Below are 20,567 nucleotides of genomic sequence, written 5' to 3'. Positions count from 1 at the left end.
AATCAAGTAAAAATTAATGTGAACTGCAGCTTCTGTTCTGTTTCCTGATCATCTTGATATAAACTCATGTAGCAAGGCATCAATTTGTACAGAATTTTATAAGTTGTATAGCTTTATAAACTTGAGCTCAGCTATATCCTCTTACTAATTAATTTTAATATTAAGTAACTTGTTAATTTTTATTGGTTTCATTTGTTTTCCTCCTCAAATGCCAATAGAAGAATGGTTTTTGATGGAATAAATTAGGGGGAGATAGGACAGACAGTGGAATCTTTTTTTTTTTTTTTTCAGTGCCTTATACTCTGTTTCTAATAAAGCTGTTAATAAAGATATAGCAATGTTATTTCTATGTCAGATAAGATACTGACTTTCCCACAATTACTGTTTTGGGTTGTTTCTTTCTAGTCTGAGGAAATGACCAGACTGAGAAGCCTCAACAGACAGCTCCAGATAAATGTTGACTGTACACTGAAAGAAGTTGATCTCCTTCAATCTAGAGGTATAGAATTGATAGCTAAAATCCATAATTCAAATATGGGTGGCAGTGTTGCAGGTGACACCAAGTTGGGCAGGAGTGTTGATCTGCTTGAGGGTAGGAAGGCTCTGCAGAGGGATCTGGACAGGCTGGATCCACGGGCCAAGGCCTGCGGTATGGGGTTCAACAAGGCCAAGTGCCAGGTCCTGCACTTGGGTCACAACCACCCCATGCAACGCTACAGGCTTGGGGAAGAGTGGCTGGAAAGCTGCCTGGAGGAAAAGCACCTGGGGGTGTTCATCAACAGCTGTCTGAATATGAGCCAGCAGTGTGTCCAGGTGGCCAGGAAGGCCAACAGCATCCTGGCTTGTATCAGGAATAGTGTGCAGGACTAGGGAAGTGGTGGTCCCCCTGCCCTCAGCACCAGTGAGGCTGGACCTCAAATACTGCGTTCAGCTTTGGGCCCCTCAGTACAAGGAGGACATTGAGGTGCTGGAGCGTGTCCAAAGAAGAGCAACAAAGCTGGTGAAGGGTCTAGAGCACAAGTCTTATGAGGAGTGGCTGAGGGAACTGGGATTGTTTACTCTGGAGAAGAGGAGACTGAGGGGAGACCTTATCGCTCTCTACAACTACCTGAAAGGAGGTTATAGCAAGGTGGGTGTTGGTCTCTTAAGTAACAAGTGATAGGACAAAAGGAGATGGCCTCACGTTGCACCAGGGGAGGTTTAGATGGGATATTAGGAAATATTTCTTCACTGAAAAGGTTGTCAAGCACAGGAACAGGCTGCCTAGGGAAGTGGTTGAGTCACCATCCCTGGAGGTTTTTAAAAGACATTTGGATGTGGTGCTTAGGGACATGGTTTAGTGGTGGACTCGGCAGTGCTAGGTTAATGGTTGGACTCAATCTTAAGTGTTTTTTCCAACCTAAATGATTCTATGATTCTAATATAGTATATGCGTAAATGTGGATACTTGGACTCTTTAAAGTTCAATTTTGGTTATCAATATCAACTTCTCTCTAAAAGGTGTCTTTTTCAGTTGCAACCTGATAAATTTGACTTGCTAATATTTCAGGTGGCCAAGCTAAATTACATTATCAAGGAAGTGGTGACTTAAAAAGTGACTTTGTCAAGAGCAAATTTTTTAAAATAACGGTCCATTGTGAATGTTCTTTACTTAATAATTTAACTTTTTGCTGACAAAGGCTCTGACCAGGTAATACAAAACAGAACTACGGGTTGCAACCAAGAAGTTGGCAAACAAATTGACTTGGGTCTTTAAAAATCCTCTTTCTGCGCAGAAAATTTATTGGCATAAATACAATCAAATCGATTAGAATATGCATAGTCCTCCTTTTTTACCAAGAATGTGTCCTACAGAAACATTTAGCTATTCACATAGTTTAAAGCAATATAGAACATTGAGCTGGAGTTGATTCTTCAATGTGGGATTAGCCTGCTAAAAATTAACACAAAACGGAAAATATGTGACAAAAGACTACTCAGGAAAAAGCTAATACATGTCATAATAAAAAGATGTATAAAATCTGAAGCCTCTAGATGTTTGTATCACTGGCATAGGCATGTAAATAACCTTGGAGTTAGTCTTTCTTACTTTTTTTTTTCTGACAGGGAACTTTGATCCGAAAGCCACATGTAACTTCTATGATAACATAGAGCCTGGTCCTGTTGTGCCACCAAAGCCATATAAAAAGGGTAGGTCAACAAACGAGATTCAAGTTACCTAACCTGCTTTGAGAAAGCTTTTTTGTCCTTTTTTTTTTAAAAAAAAAAAAAAAAAAACACAAACGAAACTGTGATGACAGGAAGCAATTCTGATTATTTATAACTTTTTCTCTAAATATAAACCAAACCAGAACATTTGTATATAAGTGCAATAATCCTGGCTACGATTTGTTTTCCTCAGGCAGGTTGTTGCAAATGAATCTTCTGTTAATATGTTTTGTGTAAATGCTGTTATTCACTATTAGAAAAAGAGTTGAAAGTATACAGACTTTTACATGTTAACCTGAGCTTCCTCAACTACTTTTATACGATTTACTAAAATAATTACATTTTTTTTTAAATATTCCAGGTTAAAAGCTCTACGTCAGGTTTGTTTAAGCTGTGTTCTAATATGCGTTGTTAGGATTTTATAGTTTAGTTGGGATCTTTTGTGCAAGTTTAATCGGTCACAGCAGCTTTTTAAAATTTGTATTTATATTTTAAATTATATTTTAACTTGACTGGTCACACTTTACCTGTTTTTTGTACAGAATATAAATTTCACAGTAGCCCTGAAGTTTTAGCTCAGGAAGAGCTTCAGATGTCTTAAAAACCAAGGCAGAACATGTTTACTCATATCAGTCTAGACAGATAAGTGTCCCACTTGCACAAGTTCATTACTGGTTTCAAAAATTTTCTGTGCTAATTGCATAGTATCTAGCATTCATACCCAGCGGAGGATACTTATGTTGTATGTAAGCACAGGAGTTATGTATTTAGTGTGACCTTTTGCCCAGTGGAGATTCAGAGTGACCCAGCTCACCGTTAGTAGGCACCTAGTGGCTGTGTAGCTCAGTAGCTCGCTGAACTAACTCCACTACGTTTAGTGCTGATTTTGGAGCAGAACCCTACATTTTGTCTCAGGTATTTTTGGACCTTTTGGTTTTTATTGCTTTTACTTCCTGAAATCTGTTAAAAAAATGGTTTCAGATGTTAGTCAAAGTTTTTAAACACTTTGCATCTTTCTGCTGAAATATCCAGTCTAGAATCCTGTACTTTGATATGGAGAAAACAGTGGTCTTTTCTCTGAAAATGTTATGTGTGATAAGTTTGATAATATTGTGTCTCCTTTTTACAGTAACTAGGATGTACTAAAATTGTTAGTGGAAAAGTCACTCTTCTGAATCAGTAATCGTATAGTCTGCTTGAAAATCCAAATTTTGTATATAACTTCTAGTCGCTGATAAACACTTCACAAAGGTTTTTGCAGCTGAATTTTGAATTCATATAAGGAAATTTTTCCGCCTCTTTTGAAGCAGGTATTTTACCCTTTGATATAATAAAAGTTTAATATGTAGGAATTTAAAAGAAAAGGCCCAGAACTACTGCTTGTGGTTCAAATAAAAAAAAAAAATACTGGGATGTGTTCCCTGCATAGGTGCTAGTGTCCAGGAAAGACAGTAGCAGCAGGTGAGCAGTGGCGTGAAGGCAGCTGCCTGGATTGATGTTAAATTGCAGTGGTCATGGTTGATTTAAGGTACTGCTACTTTGTGATGCTTGAAGAGATTATCTTAATTACTCTGGCCTATTTGATTTATTATTTCAAAGCAAAATAACATGCAAAACTTGCACAAAATAAATTATTTTATTTGGCAGTTGGAAAGAGGGTGTCCTGTAAGGATTTGTATGACTTTTATGACTAGCTTCCCAGTTTTGCCTGTCAACTTACTAGAGATCAGGTTTAGGGCTGGTATTCTGAGCTTGGCTTTTAACATAGTCATCAAAATATTTTTTTTTTCTTAAAAAATTCCATTTCCTTAATATTCAGCTGTTGAAGGCGTGGGCAGAGAGACAGGTGTGGGCCGGCAAGGGGTCTGCTCTGTGCTGCCATCTGGCTAGTCACCATGAATGCAGTCTAGTGACCACACTACTTGCTTGCTTAGAAGCAATTTGTTGAAGCTGAGCACTGTTAAAGTGACTACGCAAATTCTGGACTGGAGAGTGTTTACATCGAAGCAAGGAGGTTACTTTTATTTTCTTTAAGTATGTCTCTGAACCTAAGTACTATTTGCACTAACTTTGTCATCAGCCATCTGCTAGATTTCTTAGCAGATGACAGCAATGCATGCACTTTGAATTACAAATTGCAGTCCCTTTTTACAACATAAGTTCTCTTTTAATTAAGTTGTTCTACAGATGTTTGTTTAGCAGATGGGTATCTTAACCTTACCTTCTAGGTATGTGTGCTAATGTTGTTTCAAATGCTAACATTTTGTAAAATGTTGTGTTTCCACTTCCTTAGGAGCATTTGTCACTTTTAGTAGATAAGATAACCTGAGGTCTTGAGGTGGTGGTAGGAGACATTGGAAAACCGAGTCTTTCTGTGGGTTAACACCTCATGTATGGTTTGCAGACACACTGATTTTATGAATTAAAATGGACTTAAGTGCTGCTTCATGTACACACATCCCTGCTGCAAAGCCAAGAGGAAGAAAAACAATCACCTTGTTTTGAAACAGGCCTACCATTTTATTTTTGTATTGTGTATTCTTCCGTCTGGATAAATGCTAGAAAGAGATGCAGAAAATATACCGTCTGTCAGACTGTTCGAAAGAGCTAAATTAGAAGTAGTCTTTCACTTCAGGTAAAGTAGGGTTGTTGGAATTTAGAATTTGGTAATAGACTGCTGCACCTAAACCTATGAAGTCATTCCTTAACAGAGTGGTATTACAGTGTCAGTAACAAACTTTTCAGTACGTTAAGCTATTAAACCTTTAGCAGTATCAGTGACCGAACAGTGGTGACTGCTCTTTTTGTTTTTAATGTAGTATGGTTAAGTGCCTCTTTACAGGAGTGAAATACTTTAAATATCCAGATTTCACAAATGGAATTAGAAGTGCTTTAGCAAAAGACCTTTAATGTTACCTAAGTGGAAAGGTTTCCACACTCATTTTAAGATGGAATGTTTAATGAGGCGACAAATTGATAGTATGATCTGTCTTGCCTGTCATCCCTCTCTTCTGAAATAACAAAAAATTTTTTCCTTTGGCTTTTTTTAGAGCATCAAAACAGCTCCAAGCAGACTCCACGGACTCAGCCAAGAGATGAAGACTTTGAAGGGGCTCCATGGAATTGTGATAGCTGCACCTTTCTAAATCACCCAGCACTGAATCGCTGTGAGCAGTGTGAAATGCCACGATACACCTGAGAATCAGGAAGGGGCTGCATTGGGTTGAAAACAGGCTCTCAAGCCGACAGCTGTAGGAGAAGGAAACATGGGGAACCTTTCAGTCCATCTGCCCAGCCTTTGCCAGTCCACAATCTTCATATTGCAAGGGGTGGGAGTAATGTGTTAACATGTTTCTGCTTGTGCTACACTAAAAATACCTAAGGGTGAAATTCTTTCTTATCCCATTGCAGTGAGCAAAGCAGAAACTGAAACCTGATAATGTAAAAGGATTAATTTTGGGAAGAATGTATGCAGGAGAGCAAATAACTACTGGTGTTTAGTCCTGTGGTTATAGTTACTGCTTAGTGGCTCTAAAAAAAAAAAAAAACCAAACTTTTTTTTTTTAAAAAATTATAGGACTCTTAGTAATGGTGTGAAATGTTACACTTAACCGGAAAAACTGAAGAGCCAGAGCTGACTTAACCTGGCCACAGCTAGCTGGGAAACAAAGGCTCCCTGTGCTTCTAGATTGTAAGCTACTGAAAAAGAAGACAGGTAAACACAACGATAAATTTTGCAATGTATAAAAAACAAGGAGAAGGGTATTTGTAATTGCTGCTTTTTTTCAGGGTAACTTATGTCTACAAAAAAATTGCTGTTTGAAATAGTAACCTAAGGTGACTAAATGAGATATCGTATGAGTGTTAGAGAGTTTAATCAGAGGTAATTTTTTACAATCCCTTTTGCTTGTACAGTGCTCACCTGGCTGTGTCAACACTGGTAATAAACTAAGAATGAATTCTACCATATAACGGATGAAAATACTGCTGCATGCTTTCATTAGGCTGTTGTGTTTCAAAGCTAAAAGTATGCTTTTATATACAATAATCTTCTAAGCCTGTGCTCTGTAGCAGCACAGCAACATTTGCCAAACACAGACTACTCCCAGTTTGGTTTGGAAGACTTGAGCTCAGCCACGGTTGTGTATGAGAAGCGTTTGTACCCAGTTCCTTAGGCCTTTTCAGCTTCCAATTTGTGAAGAATTCACGATGTTTACAGCACAGAAGGTACTTTGTGCCCCAGTTCAAAGTTAGCTGAAAAATAATTAATCAATTAGCTCTTCAGTAAAGGTTTATTTGCACATTGTTAATAAACCAGCCTGCATAAAATAGCAGATGCCAGATCTTGAAAAATGACACACCGCATTCTTTTTATTTTGGTTAGGAAATATTTGCTGCAGGTTGAAGAACACAAGATTTGCAACTGAAAATCATACTGGTACTTTTATGCATATGATATACTGTATTATAAAGGTGATGTTCGATTTGTTTGAATGCTTCAGGTTGCTGTAATAAAGCACTCAAAACTTGTGAAATCGAACTTGGGTTTGGGCAGCTGAAGTTACGTTACACAACAGTGTGACTGAGTAGGGTGCTCTTGTGTACTGGTCAGAAGCTGGTACCGTGCATTTGAGTTTTTACGGCGGAACTTTGTCAAGATTCAGAGGCGCAACGAAGCATGGCAGCTGAGTTCTGGTAATTGACTTTGCAACTGTGAGGCAAAATGTGCTAGCTAAACCTTACCAGAAGAGATTTAAACGACTTCATTTTAATTGTTCTTAGCTCGCGGCAGCCACATCCATATGGTCGAATACCACAATTCACTTGATGTGTGATAACATGTTAAGCTGTGGTAGAACAATCATGGGTCTGAAACCGTACTTAAAATCAAGCAGCATTTGTAAGGGGTGGGTGGAGGAGCGCTCATCTTGACTGCATTGCTCAATCTGGTGTCTTCTCTCCCTGCAGTTTGTAAAGATAACAGTAACAACCAAACTGTGATCTTAGATCAGGAACCAATATTTTATATGGCATTTTTCAATATGTTCTTGCACTAATTAAATCTTCAGCGTAATTTTAAATAAGCGAAGAGATCTCCAGCAGTCGGTGTGCACCGCTGATGAGCAAAACAAAGTCAAAGGCATCAGAGCTAATCTCCCTCCCCTCCCTCCCCTCCCTTCCTTTATATCACTGAGGAGCTCATCACATGTGGAAAGCGTTAAAAAAATTACTGTCAAATGAAGTTAGAAGGCAAATATTAATTCTGTTTATGTAAATGGACAGCCTGACAAAACTGGGATAACCAGAAAACAGATGAGCAGAAGCACTATACCTAGGATAAGCAGTACTGTTGCTGTTATCAGCTGTACAGTGAATTACTCAAAACAATACCAGTAACTTCATGGCTTTTCTACCATGATGCCTTTGCCTTTGTATTATTTCAATTTTCTGTTCATTTGTACACTTGTTGAAGTTCTAGAAGCATTTGTTTTTGCTGGAATTACAAAATGATAGCAACTGAAATGACAGTCAGCAAATGAGAGTGGGTGCGTCATGCATCGATACAGTTGTGCCATTTTCAGACAGAATAGATGCTGCTTTTGAAGAGGGGGAGAAATGCATGCGGTCCAATAATTCCCTGAACTGTAATAACTGTAAATGGAGACTTGCTAATCCTAGTCGTAGTTTCACCAGAGGAAGAGAAGGAAGGCTGCCGTGACAGCAAGATACTTTTTGGAAGACTGAGTGGGTGCCGTTAAATTGCAAATTAATTCCTTTGTACCAATAATTTTTCTCCAGTTTTTCAATTACTCTCATTTGTTGCTTGTACAAAAAAAAAAAGAGAACAAAAAAGCCCCACCAACCCTTCTGATGTATTCTTTTACTTGTAAATGCCCATACTCAAACATTAATAGTAAAGACTTTACATGGTGCTTGAATATTTTTAGTTTGTTAGAATGTAAATTGTATATTGACTATTGGAAGATCCATTTTCCTTATGAAAGCAGGTGACGCTGTTCACACCCCAACTGAATTGTAGATTATGCCAAAAAGATTGGTGTATGTAATATTTATTGAATGCACATAAAACCCTAATGTCAGCCGGCATACAAAATGCACTGTATTGTATAAAACGTGTGTGTGCGCGCGTGTGTGAATGGTGGGATGCTGATGCCATTGTGCTGAGTTAATGCACTACTTGTGTTTTTTTTTTTCCTTAATGACCGAGCTTTCCCTCAACCATGCTACTAGAGTGGTAGAGTTTGTAACTGACTTGGATGTTCAGATATTCAAAATTATTTCACTGTCCATTGAAATTTTATAAAGCTTATTTTATATTTACTGTGCTATTAAGATGAATTCCCCTTAATTATAGAATATTACTGTAGTTCTTTAAAAGTTTATTTAGAGTGGGGAAAATGATTCAGAACATAGTAAACCAAAAGAAATCCTGAACTTTGGATCTACTTTGAATTTCATGTAGTTATTAGTCTTGTTTGGGTGAAGAGGAAAAGGGGTAGGAAGTCAAGCAAAAGGAAGCGCTTTGTAAAATGTAGTCTTAGATTGAATTGTGTATCTGTGTGTCTGTGGTGTGTGTGTTTCCCTTGAAAAACGGGAGGTGTGGTGAAAAGGTGTAATAATTTTTAAAAGAGCTGGTCTCAGTACTTTCTGGTTATGATATGCTACTAAATCACATTTTTTTAAAAAAATGAAACTTTTCAGTTATTTTATCTGTCCCAGTTATACACCTCTCATTTCAATTTCTAAATACTTTTACCTTTAATATTGATTGTAAACCCCCTTGAAACCAAAATAAAAGTACTTGAGTTGAAATGGGGACTAAACAAAATAAACCAATAAAGAATGTTTTAAAAAAGAATGTGAGAATATTAAATAAGTTAAACCCAAGCTTTTCATCAGGCTGAAAGTTTCTGTTTTAAAATTCAGTGGTATACCCTAGAATGTGAAAATCACTATCCTGACGGGAAGTGGACTGTTGGACGTAAACAACTCATCAGCTTGTTTGGTAGCACAGAATTTTCATGCTCCATACTACAGTGACTCTAAATCCCGTAAAGAAAGAAGACATGCACAGAGGTCACATCTCATAGTCAGTACTGTCTCTATGTGCTGCTGCATTTGTTTCGTTTCCAAATGTCAATATTAAGCTAGCCGTGACTGAACTTTGCCAGATTTCTTCAGTTTGGGGCTTTCATTGCTGTTTATGTCCATAAATATTAATGGAAATATTTTTCTTGGTTTTGAATAATCAGAAATCAATGGAGTTAATGCAATATTATAATCCCCGATTTTCAATACCTTTGGAACAGATTTTAAAAACCTGTGTTCTTGAAACTTATTTATTTATGGTGGCACCGGTGTATCTAATCCATATTTCCTGCTGTGTGAAACCCTGTTAAATTTTTTCATTAAAAAAAGAAGACACGATCTTGTTTAATCCTGTATATATGGTGTCTACATTCTAGATTTGTGTATGCTGTGAATGAACTTATTACTAAGAGATGAAATTGTATAAAAGCATTCAGAGGCTATGCATGCATGGTACCTCCAGAAAGTGCATACTCCGAGTTGCAGATTCCTGCAAAAATAAATGAATAAAACTAAGCAAACATCACATCCTGCATTTGTTCTTGTATGTAGTAGGAAACACTTTAAGCATATAGTCTTTTTGCTTTCATAGACTGGTTGTTTCTGGTCTTCCACTCGGACCCGTAGCTGCAGCGAATTTGTCGCAGGGCTTTTGGGGTTTTTGGTGCTCAGTATGATTCTCATGAGGCAGCGGCTGAATATTGAACTGGGGTCCAAATCCTGTTCCAGTGAGCGTGGACAGCTTGAATGAGCAGGAGTCCCATTTAGGTGATGGGTATTCTGTGCAGCTTCTGGTTAGAATTGGGATGTTCAGAGTGTGAAGCTGAGCTTGCCACTTTTCTCTTATTTTTGAAGGAGACGTCGTTACTAAAGGAGTAGCTGTACCTACCCTAGCGGGTGCTCACCTTTCGCGTGTAGCCAGGATTGCAGGCGTTCCTGCTTGGCCTTGGTAGTACCGAGTATCTGGATTACAGAAGTCCATCTTCTGCTACAAGCTCTTACAGAAAGGCACTCCTCTGGGAGAGGGTGGAGAATTTGAAATGCATAAATCGGCGTGCAGGCAATCTCTTGTTATTAGTATGACGTCTCTAGTTATCTTGGTTGTAACCTAAAACTTGAAACCTCTGTAGCTGTGCTACAGCTGTATTTTGTTCACATACAGCTTCAGTCATTAAACACATTCTACTCTGACAAACTTATTGGAGCTTTGTTTTCGAGCTTTTGTCAGCAAACATACGTAAGAATTCAGGTTGGAGTTTGCTAAATTGAATTTACAAACATTTCAGGATGGGTTTGTATTTTAATCAAGCATTTGTTCTTTCACTTTAAAAATCACGGCAACTAAAACTTTTAAATCTTTTGAAGTTTCAGAGCTTTAAAAAAAACAACGTTAAGGTACCTGTAAAATGTATTATGCTAACGGCGAGCACATAAAGCCAAGACAGTAGATCTAACAGCTGGCAGTGGCCGCTGTTTCGGTGTTGTATCGCTGAAGTCATGGGGAGGAGGATCTGCCTGAAATAACTGCATAAAACTAGTTGACTTATTGATAAGAATTGCTTGGTTTTGACAGTCCTGCACCATGCCTTAAACCTGTGGCGCTTGGAGAGAGGATTTGTCTTGTGATCTGGTAAGTGTTCCAGGAATCAAGTGCTGCTGCTGCTTCTAGTCAGTCAGGATGATCCATAGTGCTGGGTAAGTACTTGTGTATTCTTTAATTGCACCTTCTCCGTAAATATGCTTTTTGGAAGGAGGTGACTTAGATAACTGATTTTGCCTAACAGCTGGGCTCCAATCATTTTACATTACATGGGTTACCTGACATTTTGTGGAAACCTTGTAAAGCTGTTGGAGACGGGGCTATGTTAATTTTTAGAGGGCGTGTGGTCGTGACTTGTTATAGTTTGGCAGTAAAAACCGGGCCAGACCTGTAAAAACCTCTTGCAGGAGTGATGCTTTATTTAATGAACTATTTTAGAGAACAGTAATGTTTTGGTTAAGAAAAAAACAACAACAAAACAAAAACTAAAACTCTGCAGATAATTTCTTTCTACTTAGGCGAGACAAAACCTTGTACTTGGTTTTACAAGTTCCAGTTGGAAGATTTTGACAAATTAATTGTCCTTTATTCCCAAGCCATAGTGATCTTATTGAAGTTAACAAAGGCTGTCTTGCTAGTTTTGCTTCAAAAAAAAAAAAAGGAGTAAATACAGTTCTGATACTGCTTTAGAAACAAAACCAAAAAGCCTCTGAACGAAAGACACGCAACACAGGTGCTACTTAGTTTTTGAGTAAAAGCTTTGGTTTTTTGGAAGTGTTTAAGGAAAAAAGTTTAGGCATGTGGGAGTGGTTTTTATTTTTTCTTTTTAGGAAAAACACGGAATATTTCAGGAAAAATTTAGCTAGGGGAGGGAGGTTATAAGTTTGAAAGTGATATTCTGATTCCAAACTGATACAGCTTACCAGGGTGCTGTGTAACAATTGGTACCGAATTCCGGGATTAGTTACAAAGACTGGGAGTAGTAGCAGCGTGCCTGAAGCTGCTGGTGGCCAACCGCCTGGCTGGAAGGGGACGCGTGGCGTCTTTTGGAGCCGTTTAATGGCCGTGTATTAGGGCCCTGTGTCACGTGCCGGGACGTGCAGCCGGTCCGTGACGGTGAAGCGTCGTGGGTTGCAAGAAGTCAGTTGTCCCCTCACGTCATGGGATGAGCCAGGGACAGCTGGCCGCCTGGCGTGCCTCGTGGTACGCTCGCCCACTGTCGCTTCCCAGGGCCTGCCTTCGGTTTAGTCACCTGACATGTAGATGTTTCCGTGGCAGGAACGATCATCGGCCTTTTGGGAAAGAATAAAAAGAAAAAAAAAGCCCCGCGGGACCAAACACTCCCCACCCTTGTGGAAGAGGTGGTTCAGGAGCTGCCCGGGAGTCATGCCAGAGCTGGGGCTTCCCTGCCCTAACCAGAGACGTAAGTCATAACTTGATGAATATTTCTCTCAAGGGCGCTCTGCTGGTTGGTTCTCAAGTGTCCTGAACCAGCCTTGCAAATTCCTGGCATTGGGGATTATATTTCACCTGATATTTTTCTTCTCTAATTTTACGCCCATTCAATTAACTCTAGTGACTTGGCAAAGCTGAAGTTGCTTTTGGCGATGTAAACAGGGCTCTTTGCAGAGCACCCCATCTGGAGAGTGCCTAGTGTGACTGTGCCCAGGGTCCAGATCGGGGTGTAGTGCCCCTGTGGCCCGTCCCACAAGGAGAGGGAGGATAATAGTCAGATAGACTTTCCAGGCAGATACAGGGGTTTGGAGAAAGCAGGGTCTGAGGAAACGCTGTGGAGAACTACTTGTGTCTTTATGATGAGTTGTGAATCCTTTCCCCTACTTAGATTTCTGTATACACTTCGCTTGCTTTATGATGAACAGCTGTGGTGGCAAAAGGCCTTGGTCATCCTTCATCTCTGCAGAAACTGTACCCTAATGGATTGGCTTGGTTGCTGTTCCAAGTAACTGATTTTAACTTTTTTCCCCCCACATCTGTTTTAAATGATTGTTCATAAGCCAAACAGACATTCTTTTCTCTTTTTTCTTTTTTTTTTTTTGACTGATAATGATATATGACTATGTATCTGTTGCTGATCGTTATCTTTTCAAACTCTGAAAATTTCAAAGCTACAGTGAGCAGGTAACAAGCTTTGTGTGTGTCCACGCTTCCCAACACTGACACCTCAGGTCGGTGTTGTACCACACAAAGGGCTAGAACAATACTTTATAAAGAAAATCTTAAAAAATACGTGTCATTTTGAAACTTACTTCAGGCTTTACGATTACTTTTTAATGCAACTGTTTGAGAAGTAGACTGCCTGACTTGATCCTGTAGCCCTTTTAAGAAACTCAGGCCCCTGCCAGTAGAAATAACTGTCATCTCTGGTAAAACAGCAACTGCCAGACAAAATTTGCATCCCTTTTTTTGTACAACTGAGGTGAAATATTTGAAATAAGATTATTTTTAAAATATATACGTTGGCCTTACTTATCATACGATTGATTAAATAAAAAGCTAAGTGATTTGCATACAAAACATTCTTATCTAATAGTCCATGTATTATAGTATTAAACCAGGAAACCATCAATTAGATTTTTCAAGAGAGTGATAACAAGTTCCTTTTTATTTTCAACTGCAGCAATATTCAACTTACTGAACATGATACCGTGTGCCCTTTAAATGTTCTGTCATGTTTTCCCAGTTGATTGCCTTACAGTTCTAGTTCAGATGAAATATATCCTGCGTTTGCCAAGGAGGTTCCCCAAGTATTTGATGGTTCCTTGACAGAGGCTATCTCATGGATAGCAAACGTTTTCCAAACTTCTAACTTTCAGGTCTGCAGCAGTTCTTAGGCGATGCTCACACGGTGAGCATTCGCATCTCTCTCCAGCAGCACTCTTCTGTAAATGAAGCAAACTCTTAGAAGTGAAAAAATCCAAATAGGTTTATGAACCTGTACAGACAGCTCTGTGAGTGTTGAACAGCTGTGTGCAGGCAGGATCTGTCATGAAAAACAATCTTTGTTACTGAAACATTATTCTGAGATGTTATTCCATCTGGAAGAGTGACTGATGCAATTTGCATCCCAGTGCAAGAGCCCCTCTTCATGTAGAACTCGAAGAGTGATCACTTGAAGCGATCCCCACCTGCCTACTTAATCTGCTAGAAAAGCAGAGAATGGGCTGGGTGTAACAATGTGCTTTTTTGACTGGCTCTTTTGTAGGTTGCTAGTTAACACCTAGAATTGGATTCCCCCTGCCCTGCTCCAGTGGGACTGAGGCACAAAGCCCTACCATTTGTGATTCTTTACAGTGTCTGTTTTTTCTAATAAATCCTTAGAATTCTATTCTTGTGAGAGGTTGACTATTTCAGATCCCAGCTATGTGTTTTAGTTATCTAGAACTGAGAAGCAATAGTCATTTTTCCTTTTCCTTCTCTTCCTGATCTACGTGGATCAATGGCAACGCTGAGACTCCCTGCCGTCACCCAGGTTGCTAATCTCAGGGCGCTTCCCTGTCCTGCTGCCCTCTTCAGATATACTCTTCCTCACTGGGACTCATGGAATTGGCTTACTCTATTGACAGAGTGCCCACCATTACACATGATATGATCCAGTTGAGAAAAGGGGTAGAGAAAACAGGGTCTTCCAGAATAGGACATTCGGGGGGGTGGGGGGTGGGGGTGGTGTGCGTGGGCATCTTGTGCTTGCTTATTTTTCTGATGCAACTTCACAGTAGCCCAATCACTCCCATTGCAAACTGATGTTGACTCTGTCTTACCTGTTGGTAGCAGATTTTGAAAGACCTTGCATGCCAGAGGGTCAGAGGCAAGTGCATCTTGGTCAATGGTCAGTTCTTGGATGCCTACACAGTGAAATTCTGGATCTTTTTAATTAGAGCCCAGTGCATCAGCTCTCTCCCCTCAGGAACCTGCTGGCCTGGGATTTTTTTTTCTTTTTTTTACGTGCTTAGCAAAAACCTGTCAGCATTGTATGGTGTAACTTGCAGTATAGAAAAACTACTGCAGAAGAGGTGTGAATCAAAGAAAAGGGTTGAGATTCATTAATATGTTGACAAGACTGCCAGAGGCTAATTCTCACTACTAGGGTTATGGAAAATCAGATTATTAGGATCCAAGCCATACAGCTTCAGTCCTTGTAGTTCAGGGTGGGTGGATACCCTACCTCCTGCAAGGAGACTGATAAATCTTTGGGGGAAACCACTGCTCTGGTGTGCCAGGCGCCAGCAGCTGGGGTGGGCGAGGGGCTGGGGCAGCCCCTGGAGAGACCCCACGTATGAGCCCAGCTGCCGGGGGATCCACGTTGGACACATGTATGCGTGTACTGCCCCTAACAGACCTCCGTCCTGATCCACTGGAGAAAGGGTCAGGGTGAGGCCGCTGGTGCTGTTAGCATTCATGTAAATGCTGAGTGTGCCTGCCCCTGTGGATCTGCGTGCCCATCCATACGTATCCGTACTTGTGCGTTGCACCCCTCGGTGTACATGTACCTGTGGGGAACACATGTTCAGCCCTGCTGCTGGTCTGACCCTGGGGGCATGGAGCAGCTGCAGCCTCGTCTCCATCAGGCTGCAGGGTTTGGAAGCTCTACACTGTGTATGTAGCCGTAGAAGTGCACTATGGAAGATGCAGTCATTCAGGAGAACATAGCACATGAACCCCAGGAGACATACCAATGACAACAGAGGAATAGCAGGATGTTACGTTAAATGCGGCTAAGCTATTTAAGTGTATTCTGGTTGTGACACGAATCATCTATCCACCAAGGAGCGAAATACAGATGTTTTCATGAGCTATAAAAATAACCAAGTGTGTGAAATTCCCACGTGGTGTTGCCTGGCTTTAAAAATGAAAGCAGGTTTATTACAGCAATAAATGCAGAGTGTGTAAATGTTTCCCAGTAGTTTTCAAAGCTGTTCCTTAAAACTGGAAGTGAAAGATAACCACTTTGCTCTTTTTCCAGCTCACAAATTCTACTGACATCAAATTGGTTCTACGAGAGAAACTGCTTTGAAAAAAATCCTCTGCCCTGACAAATGAGGGGCCTATTCCTTATCCAGTGGAATAACTTACTCTCTCCCAGAGAAGAATTTGGTCTTGTCTGGGTTTTCCTAACTTCTGCAGATACGCAGACCTTTATCAAGTAGTGCCATTCTTCAGCTGCCAGACTTTTTCTCCTGCCTTTGCCCATTACAAGTAAAGACCTCACTGGCCTCCTGCAAGTCACTGCTCTGATGCTGAATACCTGCTGTGACAGAGATAGGCACACGTGTAATCTAGATAAGCTTATTAAACGTGTCATGACAGTTTCTTATGGGAAGAGGTCACCACTCATGCTGTTCCATTAAGATTCAGAAATCCCAGCACCACCTTGGGCACTGGTTCCTCTGGTGATCTTGGTCACCTCTCAGAGCCTCTGCTTCTCTGTCCCTGATTTTGGGGCAACCAGTCTGAGCTGCCTATTTTGAAACAATGCTGACCCAATATAATAATTTATAATAATTTAGCCGGCAGCTCAGCCCCACACAGCCGCTTGCTCACTCCCCCACCGGTGGGATGGGGGAGGGAATCAGAAGGGTGACGCTCGTGGGTTGAGATAAGAACAGTTTAATAATTAAAATTTTTTAAAAACCCCAACAACAGAAATGCAATGTAAAGGAGAACGAGAGGCGTGAAACCTTGGGGGGGGGGGGGGAAGGGGAACGAACTGCCGAAACAAACCACCCGCGCCGCAGCCGCCCGACGCCGCGCTGCCACTGCCCGCCCTCAATATACTGGCCATGGTGTCACGTGGTATGGAATGAACCTGCCGTTGGCCAGTCGGGGTCAGCCGTCCCCACCACGGCCCTGCCCCTCCCAGCCCCCCCCCCACACGGCAGAGCGCGGGAAGCTGGAAAGGCAGCCGACCCCCACAGTGAGGAGAATTAACCCCTTCTCAGCCAAAACCAGCACATAGGGTCATATATATAATATGATGTAGCATCATTAAAGATATCTGGACGTCTGATAGTGCCCGTGTGCTGCCTTAGAGTTGACTTGCCTTTTTTCCATACCTGGATAGAAGAGAGTATTTTGGAGCTCAGTTCTACAACTGCGTGTGTAGGTCCTGCCAAGGAAGAGAGGATCCGTTTCAGTACACATGTTTTGACAGATTAAGATTTTTTAGTAACAGAATGTATGAGAGACTGCAGCTATTTTTATTCATGACATTCAGTATTTAGGTGTGAGAAGAGTTAGATGATGGTGAGGTACATCATGGGTGAAATATGTTGTTTCCTTTGTGTAATTATTATGTAAATATGTGTAAATTAAATAATGTATTCAGGGCAGTGTGATTAACTTTTTATTGGTAGAGGTTATACTTCATGGTTAAAAACACACCTCTTGAAGAGGTGAAAACATTATAGATATGCAATATTGATTGGGCGCAACACTTATATGAGACCACAGTTGCAAACAGATTTTCTTACCTGCTTATTTGGAAGGTCTAAACAAGACTTAACATAAAAACCCCATTCAGTTTTTAGCTTCCTAGTTTTGTCCAATTATACTGGTTTGCTTCTTGTATTCACAAACTTCAAAACTATTGAACGTTAGCATATCTTTCAGTATTATTATACTAAAAAACCTGCGTTTTACAAAGGACGCAGAAATCTTGCTAAAGCTGGGCTTTGCCTGATTGCCATGGGAAGTTTTGTGACTAGTGGTTGTTCCTTATTGTGACAGTGGAAACGGTGCCTTTATTCGTGTCTAACTCTTCCCTAAGATGAGCTGGTCCTCTAGTTCTAGCAGCCAAGAAAGACCTGCCTCAGAAGAGATAAGTGCATTGCTTCTGGGAGATGAAGGAGTGTTGGAAAGAGAAGTGAGATATTCAGCATGTCCCAGGGCCGCCATCGCTGGCTGGCTGGCTGTCAGAGGTGTGCAAAAACTGGCATGCTTTGGCCTCTTACCTCGTGTGTTTCCCAGGCCCCAGCTGCCCAGGGGACTCCCCCAAAGCAAGAACACAAAAACTGCTGCAAATTTGTGTTTCCTTTCATTTGATGTTGTCCCACAAACTCTCATAGCAAGGGGGGGGGGGGGGTTGGGGGGAGGAGTGTGAATGAACATCAAAAATAGAAACAGCAACCGTGATTTGTGCTAGTGTGCTATTCAGCAAAATCTCTCAGGTCTCTTTCTTTCATTTCCACACCCCCCCCCCACTTCTGTTTGTCAATTAAATACATCTTGATAAGTATCCCATTGTAGAAAAGAGCAAACAAATGCCTATAAAAAAGCCACCACTTTGTACTAATGGACTGCTATGGTATTAAAGATGACCTGCAGTCAATAGGGAAATGACTGGAAGCTGTCCTCATTGACATGCATTGCGCTCTAAAAATGAAAACATTCAATCAGCATTATAGCATTTGCTATCAAGAAAGTGTTATTAGTTTCTAGAAATATTTAGCTTGCCTTTTGCTCTTGGCATTACACTTCTGTTGAAGTTTAATTCTCCTTACCCGCTTCTTTCTTGTTTACTCCTTATTTTTTCATGTTGTCTGTCTGGTACAGTTGTGTGGCTGTTCCAAGTGTTTGTACCGTAGACCAAGTTCAGTGCTAACCTCAGCTTGACAGATGAAGAGTATTTTTATCTCATGATTTCCTCATGTTGTCATCTGTTGAATGAAGAGCTCAGACTCTCCGCTTCTGAAACATTTCTCTCCACTGCCCCAAGTTTGTGTGGCTGGCCAACACACTCCTACAGTGGAAGAAGGCTTAGAGGAGATGGGCAAGGACAATGTGCTCTTGAAGCTCAGGGAGGAATGTAGGGGGTGATCACAGCTGTTGTAAAGGATGATGAAATCATCCCAACACCAAGGGGACCAGTGGGTGGCCCTTGTTGTAAACAAAACGGCTGTATCGGTTGAGTGGGTCAATGGGTTGTATAAATGGCCTTGCCTGTGTTAATCAGAAAAGCGTGAAGGTCTCCCTGAGCCAGTCAAACGCAGCACAAGGTAAGTGTCTACATGGCTCAGCCAAATACGGAGTATAAAAACTGAACAACCAACAGAACAAACTTTGAAGAGAGCAATGGTCTTGAGCTGGCTTCAAGCCACATATTCTTCCCAGCAACTGGGGATGCCCAGCATCATGTTGGTGAACGTATGGAGACCATTAATGAGAATCCCCTTTGCATTGTGTTTCAGCCATACATTGCAATTGCTTATTATGCTTGTGTTGTGATTTCAGAGCATTGCTGTATTGTTCTGCTGTATCAAAATCCCATGTAATGTCAAATATCTTCAAGTAAGTAAATTAGGTATTAAAACATTAAATCCTTTTCCTGTGGAATACCTAAAAGAGCCTGGTCAGAGAGTAGCGAATGCTGGCAGTTTGCCGTTGGGCTGTTAGCTACATGGCTGTTCATTACTTCAGCACTAACAAATCCCACTTTTTTCCAAATTTGACTGTTTACTTACTAAACAAAAATGCAAGGCAGGAGCCATCAACTGAAAGAAATAATACATTGACTGTTCCTGCAGGTAACAAGGGAGTTTTTCCACCTGATTTCAGTATTATTTTGTAATAAATTGCAATTAAACAGCCTTATTTTTTCTCTCTCTCTGTTGTCAACTTGATGTTATGTTCTTCTTATTTTTCCCCCCCCCACCTGATTGGGTGCACAACGTAATTGAGTTCATTAGTTCAGGGATTATGCTTCTCAGACATGAGCCAACATAAACATTCTGTCAAGAATGTTTATTACCTCTACCAAGAGGTAAAATGGATTTTGGACATATTCTCATACCAAATGTTAATGAAGGTGTAACGAATATCTTCCAGGCTCCACAGGATCTGTGTTCACAAACACATTCGTTCATGTATAAGGGCATATTTACACTTTAAACAAAAAGAGGTGTAAGAGGATGACCAGAACTAGGGAAGACTGCAGCCCAAAAACTGTTTGTGGACAGGTGCTGGGGGATGGCTGCACCGGTTTCAGCTGTTATGTGCATTTGAGGTTACAACTCAGCGACTGACTGGGAACCAGCTAAGAGTAGTGTACACTGCTTCTGGAGGAACAAAACTTGTGGTAGCATCTTTAACTGATTCTGGCATTTCTGAAATGGTCACCTGAGTGTATCTTCAGTCACAAGGGTCTGTGACCAGGTAGTGATCCACCCGCCAGACCAGTGAGACACAAGAAACCACGCGGGTTTGTGCAGGAAACTTCATGCTCTTTCTCACAGGCGCAGCAATGGGAAGATTGAGGAATGGACAGAAACAAGTAACATGCGTCTGAAGAACAGAGGGTTGGGTTTTGGTTTTTTTAAGTAAAGCAAACTAGTGACATTAAAGTTGATGTTTATCTCACCTGAGCTTAAATAGCCACTTGGCTGAAGTCTGTATCTGAACTACTCGCTTTGGGTCCTCTTTTAATATAGTGAGGAGCTAGCTAAGTGTGTTAGCGTCTCTTGTAAGATAAAACATTTCACCCTAAAAGTGATTCTTTCCCTTTGCACGTGGAAAAACAAGCCACATACTTTTAATCAGATAAGTCCTACCTTAAGACTAACTTACATTCCTGTTATTGTAGGCTGCTGCTTCAAGGCGCGTAGCTGTGCAATACCCCAATTTATTGATGTCCACTTGCAGTGACTGCGGAAATGGAGAACAGAGTGAGGCAGGAGTAGTGAGGGTCCATGTGTAT

At 40.7% G+C, this 20,567-nt stretch overlaps 1 protein-coding gene across 6 annotated transcripts in view; it reads left to right on the top strand.

Annotated features, from left to right (window-relative positions):
* The window catches only part of TAB3 (TGF-beta activated kinase 1 (MAP3K7) binding protein 3), a 49,308-nt gene extending 39,464 nt beyond the window's left edge, over positions 1–9,844 (top strand). For all 6 annotated transcript variants that reach the window (XM_075097683.1, XM_075097710.1, XM_075097701.1 and 3 more), the window contains 3 exons: positions 406–499; positions 2,107–2,190; positions 5,259–9,844. In XM_075097683.1, the coding sequence (XP_074953784.1) occupies positions 406–499; positions 2,107–2,190; positions 5,259–5,407 (327 nt within the window). In that variant the 3' untranslated portion in view covers positions 5,408–9,844. The remainder of the gene's footprint in view (positions 1–405; positions 500–2,106; positions 2,191–5,258) is intronic.
* The last annotated feature ends 10,723 nt before the right edge of the window (positions 9,845–20,567 follow it).

The sequence above is a fragment of the Phalacrocorax aristotelis genome, chromosome 1, assembly GCF_949628215.1.
Source record: "Phalacrocorax aristotelis chromosome 1, bGulAri2.1, whole genome shotgun sequence".
Classification (NCBI taxonomy): domain Eukaryota; kingdom Metazoa; phylum Chordata; class Aves; order Suliformes; family Phalacrocoracidae; genus Phalacrocorax; species Phalacrocorax aristotelis.
Note: the sequence above shows the minus strand (reverse complement) of the source record. Positions and strands in the feature narration are given on the sequence as shown.